The sequence below is a fragment of the Mchenga conophoros genome, linkage group LG4, assembly GCF_057382185.1.
Source record: "Mchenga conophoros isolate Kocher_MC1m ecotype Shallow Benthic linkage group LG4, M_conophoros_male_GT1.1, whole genome shotgun sequence".
Lineage (NCBI taxonomy): Eukaryota > Metazoa > Chordata > Actinopteri > Cichliformes > Cichlidae > Mchenga > Mchenga conophoros.
In genome coordinates, this window is record NC_140529.1 from 25,930,458 (window position 1) to 25,939,360 (window position 8,903).

General features: G+C 44.4%; 1 protein-coding gene across 1 annotated transcript; it reads right to left on the minus strand.

Moving 5' to 3' along the window:
- Nucleotides 1-195: 195 nt before the first annotated feature.
- On the minus strand, nucleotides 196-5,420 carry LOC146576190 (somatostatin receptor type 2-like). The gene is made up of 2 exons (XM_085271270.1): nucleotides 5,150-5,420; nucleotides 196-3,729 (listed from the first exon to the last, which is right to left on the minus strand). The coding sequence occupies exon 2, from the start codon at nucleotides 3,684-3,686 to the stop codon at nucleotides 2,574-2,576; it is 1,113 nt and encodes a 370-aa protein (XP_085127396.1). The 5' UTR covers nucleotides 3,687-3,729; nucleotides 5,150-5,420; the 3' UTR covers nucleotides 196-2,573.
- Between the last annotated feature and the right edge of the window lie 3,483 nt (nucleotides 5,421-8,903).

Here is an 8,903-nt window from a genome sequence, read left to right on the forward strand (position 1 = left end):
CACATGTCAGTGCATGTCAGTGCAATGGACCCTCTCCCTCTCCAGGGAGGGAGAGGGTCCAATCAAATTTCCCCTTTAGCCACACCTCTGGATACCTTTGATATCTAAGTCCCAAACTCTTCATAAACAACCTCTGTGTTTACCTGCTCATTCATGCTGTGACAAAGGTCAGTTTTAAAAGACTGCACCAAATGATTTTTGAACATATTCTTTATTTAGTTTCAACACAACTATACGCAATCTCATCTCATCTCATTAGATAACTATTTCACTTTAATTTAACTAAACAGGAGCTGGGAGAACATATATATCCCAAAATACAGGAATGGTAACATTCACAAAACAAAGAAAAGTGAAATAAAACACCAATAGAACAGGCAATGTAACCAATTCAGATATTTTAAAGGAAAAAATGGATTTTAAGAAATCAGCATTAATAAACAGCAGTAACACAGCTCTCCCTTGATATCTGCTACCATGATACTTAATGCAAGGTGTTTATTTTGCTCACACATACTAATACAGACTATAAGCTTTCACATGTATATCTGATGTGTTTGGTTTCATAGCTCAGAGATGGTGAGTTTTTTTCTTCTTCTTCAGTCTTCTGAGCAACATCTAGTCATAATGTATTCCTGGAGTCATCTCTCTATTATTGTCCTGCTATAAATGTTTCTATGCAACCAATACCAACTGGTCACTGTTGCTATAGAAATATAGGACACTAGAGGTGCTCCATGTCTTTCAATGCTAATAAGAAGTTGCAATCCTGTTAACATATGCAGCAATAGTGCAGAGAGAGTGCCAGGCTGGATATGGAATTTGGTTAGTTATGGATGGGGTGTGACTAAGTGTGTGTGTGTGTGCACTTCTGCATATCATGTAAACACTCACACAAAGAAGTACATATTGAACTCGGCATGCTTAAGGCAGTAGTAACACGTATTTTACCTCTTGTTTGCTAGAGAGTGCTAGCTGACATGTTCACATCAACACATGGGCAGTCACGATTCTTCATGAATTAATTAAAATCTATCAGTAGCTTTGATGCTTTTGAAGAAACCTCCACATCTAATATAAATGTTTCATAAACACAAAGATAGTAATCCGACTATAGGAACAGAGCGGTCACGGGCTGCCAGAAGGAACTGTGGACTCCTGGAGCAGCACAGTGACGATTTAAAAAGGAACACCACAGCCTCTTTAGGATAAGTGTTCTAGCCCTTCACAAATTCACAACACGCAGACACAAAGTGTTAGAAACCACACTCAAAATGTAGCCCCAAGACGCCACGGGGGACGATGGGTCAGAGTCAAAGGATACAAAGTGTTAACTAATAATATGTGATGTGGAAGCTCAGCCTCCAGATACAGGAACTGATTTAAGATATAGATCAAGTCATCTGTACCCTTTGATGCGCACTGCAGTTCCTGGGAAACCGGTGGACAGAAAAAATTGCAGTAAAATAACTATAAATAAGAAATTATCTTAACAGGTTTCAGGTTTGGAAAAAACATAATAAAAAGACTCTGGATTCATTCTTGATCATTTAGAAACAGCTCCCCCAAATTTAAGCTAATTGGTAATTATTACTTTGCAAACAATGACAGCAAGATTATTATATGGTAGATGTCGTTAAATAATAAGCAGTGTTGTGAAAAATCCAGTAAAACAGGAAGGTAACATTGCTCTATTTAATACCACCATGGTACTACAACCCTACGAAATGTCTATACATCTTAGCAGCACTTTGGTTAGAAGCTTGCTTGATAAACTGTCAAGCCAATACCCTTTAATGGGACCTAAATTATATATGTACATAGTGTAATGCAGGGAAAAAGTGACACAGGACTAAATATTTGGTGGCCTACTGAACATTCATATTTACATGAGATACATTTGTCTTCCAAGGAAAATCACTCACAAAAATAAGAAAAAAGTAGCTATTTACAGAACATAACGACACACAACAGCAGTGACATTCGTTATGTTCTACAGCTGTTTTGTACAAGACAGGATCGAGAGATTCATATATTTATATACATTTTCTGACTTTCTTTAAATACAGTTTCTATTTTGTTTACTGTCAAAATACTTCCAGAAAAGAAGCAAATAATCTGCAGTTACACAATATCTTGAGCACACTGTTCTCTTGTTATTTTCAGCCAATACAAAAATGTGTAAACTTGGCACAGCCTCTCTGCTATAAACTCTGTACATAGTGCTGGGTCTCTACTACACTGGTTAATTGGGCACATTTGCAATTGGGTGTTGACGTCTGTTTAGTTACTTCAGAGTTAATACACTCGGGACTGAGGAGATTAAATTTGCATTTCATCCACAGCCTAAAGACAGCATTTATGAATTTGTGTTATTATGTTATAATAGATTTGCTTAGAACCTGATAATACATCAAGAGGGACACTGCAGTTTGGCATGCCTTTGATTTTTCCTCTGTGTTGGTTTTTAATAAGTTTAATATTTAATAATGTTCTTCCTGATGAAACCTTAGAGAGATTGGTAACTGATGACTGTTTCTGAGAGTGTGTACATGAGTCCAATCAGCCGCCCCTCAGATGCTTGTCTGCAGGTCCCCATTGAGGAGAGTACTCTGGGTCTCCGTCGGGTCATTCATCATGCGAGATTTGTCCTGTCGGCTATCACTTCGATCAACCTCGTCCAGCCCTCCCACATTTTTAAGACACAGGACATTTTGGAAACTCTTCTTGAAGTTCTCTGATAAGAAGGCATAAAGGATGGGGTTAGCACAGCTGTTGGCATATCCTAGAACCACCACGAATGCAAAGGTACTTCTCAGAATCGGGGTGGTGCTGATGGTGCCCGTCACTGATGTGACGTTGAAAACGTAGAAAGGCAGCCAGCAGAAAACAAACACTGCCACCACGATGGACACCATCCGGGTGACTTTCCTCTCTGAGCGCTTCCTCTTGGAGGAGCCCACACGGATGCCCGAGGACTTCACCTTGATGATGATGCACAGGTAGCAAAGGCAGATGACCATGAGGGGCAGGAAGAAGCCTAGAATGAATGTGTAGAACATGAATGCTGTGTAGTAAGCCTCTTGAGGTTCAGGCCATACGATGGTGCAGAAGCAGCCATCATGCTTTGTAATTACACCACTGTAAATAACAATTGGCAGGTTAACCATCAGCGACACCCCCCACACTGCCAGATTGATAGTCTTGGCCATGCGTGGCTTCCTCCACTTTGTGGATTTAATGGGATGCACCACAGCCAAGTAGCGGTCAATACTCATGACCATCAGGCAGAAGATAGAAGTGAACTGGTTGAGGGAGTCGACGGTCATCACAACCCTGCATAGCACAGGCCCAAAAGGCCAGTGGACCAGGGCCAACTGGATGGCAATGAACGGCAGGCCAAGCATGAAGAGCACGTCAGCCACCGCCAAGTTGAGGATGTAGATGTTAGTAACTGTCTTCATCTTGGCGTAGCGCAGAATGACATAGATGACGAGAGCGTTTCCACACAGCCCCATAGCACAAACCAGAAAGTACATGCAGGTGATGACCACCGTGCTGGTTCTGTTGAAGCTGTGGTCTGTGTAGTTCCCGTGGGGGATGGACTCATTGTCCTGCATGAAGCTGTCGTACATGAGGTGCTCCGACAGGTTCGGAGGGGATGACGGGAAGATCCACGAGTCCATGACACCTCAGTCTCTCTGTGTCGCACTGATTATGACATCCCACCTGGACACAAGCACAAGAGAAGCTATGTTGCGGACAGATGATATGAGTGGCTATTATATGGCAGAAAACTGTCCACATGCGAGCACACGCTGTAGTAATAAGAAAATTTGTATTTTTTCCACACGTATGGCCAGCAGTTTATATAGGGAATCTAATAGTCTACACCGTGATTATCTGTATCTCTGTTGAGAACAGACCTGAATAACAGCATGTCTTAGGAGGAATATCTTCTCATACAGAAGCTTAGATGCTGCTTTCTACCTGAGGTTAGACCTTTGCGCATTTATTCGGTCAGGCTTACTGCTACCGAGGGAAATCACTCCACACCCCCTAAAGCCATGAGCTCTCCCGGGGGAAATTCTTTCATTTCACACGCTGCAAAACGATCAGCTGTGACAAGCCACCTTGGATTGGTTGTTGACACATTTCCCCCCCACCCCCCAATTTATTAGGGGGAAAGCATGGATGTAAATTTATCTCAGCTTAAGTAATTGAATGGGGGGAATCACGGCACTGCCAATAGCCTTGTTGCAGTGAGACTGAAGTGCTTTTCACTGCCAGTACACAGGAGGCAAACGTGGTCTGACAACTTAGTTTGAAGCCAAAAAGATAAGAGGTTTTATTATGCCAGTGCATCATTTTCTCCATAGCAGCAGGAAAGGTTGGACTCTGCCTGCAGTCTTGTATTTTGGTAAACAGCCGACCACATGTTACTGTTGTTCGGGTGCTTACACTGTTGTATTACCTATCACTTGGAAAAAGCACATTCCCATCGCAAAGAATAAACAAGATTAGTGATTAGTTCTATAGAGGCAGAGCACAGACACGATTAACATGGTGCCCAAAGCACTTGTGTAGATGAAAAATGAATCACCACCTAAACACTGCAGGTGTCTGGTATATTGTGGAAAAAATGCTGTGTTTGAGGTACTGTGCAAACTGAGCAACAGGTATTCTCTATCTCTCCCTATAAAAATATACAGCCAAGAGCCAGCACAGGAAGAAAGGAGTCAGGAATGCAGTTTGCTTCCAGCAAAGATGGTAAAAAGAGTATTTTGTAGCTAAAAGCCTTCAGGAACCTGTTTTTGTTTTTTTTAGCAGAAGACAAGACAATGACACAAATCTGGTTCAGAAAAGACAAACTGAAAGAGTGAGGTTAAGTCATTCATTAACAATATTAGGAAACTCTGTATACAAACAGGATAGGATATTGTTTGGTTATGTGTGTTGTGAAATTGCGCCTGTGTAAACAGTTAACAAAATTACCACAGCCCACGGAAAACGGGCGAGACATTTCTTTGGCTCAAGCACATTCAATTTCCCGTTTTTAATTCATTAATCCGTAAATCTGACTTCTCCTTTATTTTCGTACATTTTTTAACACATCCCTATCAGTTGCTCTTGGAAGTTATTATCTTACCTGTAACTGGGCTTTTTTTTTCAGCATTCACAGAACACACCGCTTCTGTGTGGGTTCAAGTGTTTTAAGTGTCCACGGCAGGTTCATCTTTAAATATTCCCCAAGTTTGTCTCATGGGCGAGATGGAAAACCACTGCGTGATGCAAAATTTCGTTTTGCATTAAATCCGTACTGTATTGTGTGTTACGCAGCAAGAGAAAAGGAGACGGATGCCCTCGTGGTGTGGCGCGCGCAGTAACTGTCTCCGGCAGGCGGTCGCGGGGATGTTTAAGCAGTGCCGGGGAGGTGCTGAAGAGACTCACCTCTGAACGAAGAGGGACCGTCTACAATGATGCAGATAGCCAATCCCACATAAGATGGAGCTGATCTGCATGAAGCATGCTATAATTTAACGACTCTGGTGGCGAACGCCCTGCGCCACCGTGGATAGGATAGTTCTGGGATGTGACAATAAAGTTGACACCAAGACTTAAAGGAGGTCAGTTCATACCAGCTTATCATCCAGTTATCATTTGACTTTAACATTTTGGTTACAGGATCGAGGCACGAGTTCTTTTTCATGAAAAAGGTTATTTACTTATTTACTAAAGTTTATTTACCCGATCTACATTTTTTTTTTAATTTCAATTTTATGTAATTTCTGGGTAAAATATGTCAGAACGCATTTCCTTAAAGTCAGACTAGGATTGGCCAGGAGACGGTCTGTTGTCCCAAATTTTCCCGGAAGCTACAAACTCAGATTTTTGATTGCGCACAAAAAAAGGAGCTTACCTTTGTGGTGTAATTGCATTGTACAGTAGATGTTAATGCAGCCGGTCAGTGTAGTTAGGCTGATGGCAGCTAGAGGGCGAGACCGGTGTGTTTCTGTATAGAATGTTATGTTATGTGGGGCAGAGCAAGAACAAGAAAATAAAGTGTGGTTATGAATCGTACAGTGGACCCGCGTATAATTGAATAATACGACATGGTGTCAGAAGTCCTGTACTGATCCATATAACCTCGACTGAACGAACCTGTGTCTGGCGGAGCTCGCGGGATAACGAGGGGAGAATATGGCGGATGAGACTGCACAGAGAGCACCGGCGGGGCCGAGCGCGACATTCAGCATCCAGCCACCGGAATCCTTCGACTTTTCAAAACCGCAGGAGTGGTCCAAATGGATACGGAGGTTCGAGAGATTCCGTCTCGCCAGTAATTTGAACGTCAGCTCGGAGGAAAACCAAGTCAACACGTTGATTTACTGCATGGGAGATGAGGCGGACGATGTGCTTCGCGGTCTGAGTTTAACAGCGGAGCAAAGGACAACGTACGAGGGGGTACGTGATGGTTTCCAGGCTTTTTTCATTGTGAAGAAAAATGTGATCTATGAGCGCGCCAAATTCAATATGCGCCGACAGGGAGACAATGAGACAGTGGATGCTTTTGTGACAGCACTGTATGCGCTAGCAGAACATTGCAACTATGGAGTGCTACATGATGAGCTGATACGTGATAGGCTCGTTGTCGGTCTCACGGACAAACGGCTGTCAGAACGCATGCAGCTTGACCCAGATTTGACTTTGCAGAGGGCTATCAACATGGCGAGGCAAAGTGAAGAGGTAAAGCGACAACAATCCTCCTTGCGAGGTGACTCTAGAGGTGAGGCTAGCGATGCTAAGTCAGTAGATAGAGTGCATAAAATCAGTCGTAAGCCTGTTAGAACCAAACTGCTCCAGACTGATAGTCGTCAAGCTAAAACACGTGGATTCCGAGAAGATGGCAGAAAAGGGCCAACCTGTCAGAAATGTGGTGGCGCTCCATCCCATTCAAAGCAGGATTGTCCAGCGAATGAAGTGAAATGCCATGCATGTGGAAAGAAAGGACATTACAGGCGTGTATGCAGGGCACCAAAAACAGTGCATGAGGTTGAAGAGGATGAACATGGTTTGTTCCTGGGCAGTGTTAAGTGTGAGGGTGAGCCGTGGACTGTCGACTTAAGCATAAACAACAAAAACGTGTCATTTAAAATTGATACAGGAGCCGATGTGACAGTCCTACCCCTTAAGGTGTTTAAGGAGCTCTACAGACACAACCACCCCCCCAGTCTCCACAAATCAACCAAGGCTCTGCTGGGTCCCGGGAGGAGTCGTTTGGATGTCGTTGGTGTCAGTGAGCTTGCACTGAGGAAGGGAGACAAAGAAATACTTGAGGATGTCTTTGTCATCAGACACCTGCACACTGCTTTGCTGGGGAGACCTGCTATTAGCAAGCTGGAGCTTGTGGCTCGTCTGGAGAGCATAACTATAGAGACGCTTAAAAAGTGCTACCCAAAGCTGTGCAGTGGTCTCGGTGAAGTACGTCAGCCGTACGACATCAAACTGAAACCTGGAGCTCAACCTTTTTCCTTGAAGACGCCACGGAGAATCCCGTTGCCTCTGATGGACAAAGTTAAGCAGGAGCTGGCCCGTATGGAAGAACTAGGGGTGATCAGCAGGATTGAGGAGCCAACTGATTGGTGCTCAGGCATGATGGTGGTACCGAAGAAGACAGAAGATGTACGCATATGTGTCGACCTTACACACCTCAATGAGTCTGTGTGTCGAGAGAAGTACATACTGCCATCGGTGGAGGAAACATTGGGCAGATTGGCTGGTGCCAGCATATTCAGCAAGCTGGACGCTAACATGGGGTTTTGGCAGATACCTCTGACGGAAAACTCAGCCAAATACACCACTTTCATCACACCGTTTGGGCGTTATTACTTCAAGAGACTGCCCTTCGGGATTGCTTCAGCACCGGAGCATTTCCAGAACAGGATGGTCACAGAGGTCACAGATGGTATGGAAGGGGTGGTTTGCCACATGGACGACGTGCTGGTCTGGGGCAGAACGCAGGAAGAGCATGACTCTCGCCTACACGCTGTGCTGGGCAGGATCCAAAAAGCTGGCATCACCCTGAACATTAACAAGTGCGACATCGCGAAACAGCAGGTGACGTTTTTAGGGCATGTTCTCTCAGCCAGCGGTATCAGCCCTGACCCAAGCAAGACCCAGGCTGTGAGGGAGATGAAGGAGCCACAAAGTGTGAGTGAGTTAAGGAGCTTTCTGGGAATGGTTAACCAGCTTGGAAAGTTTATCCCACAGCTCGCAGAGAAGGACAAACCTCTAAGAGACTTACTGTCTAAGAAAAACTGCTGGAGATGGGACATTGACCAGGCTAGAGCATTTCAGAACCTGAAAGATGCGCTCACATCACCGCCAGTGTTGGCCATGTATGACCCAAGCCGTGACTGCAAGGTGTCAGCGGACGCATCATCGTATGGCTTAGGGGGTGTGCTGCTTCAAAGATGGGACGAGGAGTGGAGACCCGTTGCCTACGCGTCACGCTCCCTCACTGCAACAGAACAGAGATACGCTCAGGTTGAAAAGGAGGCTTTAGGTCTGACCTGGGCTTGTGAGCGGTTCCGCAACTTTCTTATTGGCAAACACTTTCAAATGGAGACAGACCATAAGCCGCTGCTAAGTCTGCTGGGGGCACAAACTCTGGATGCGCTCCCTCCCAGAATTCAACGCTTTAGGATGCGCCTCATGCGATATTCCTACTCGATTTCGCATGTACCAGGCAAACACCTGTGGACAGCTGACACGCTCTCACGATCTCCAGTGAAAGCAAAAGAAACACTTCAAGACAAGGAGTTGTTGGAGAGCACAAATATTTACGTGGACATGTTGATGGACAATCTGCCAGCTAGCAACAATTTCTTGGAGCAGCTGAG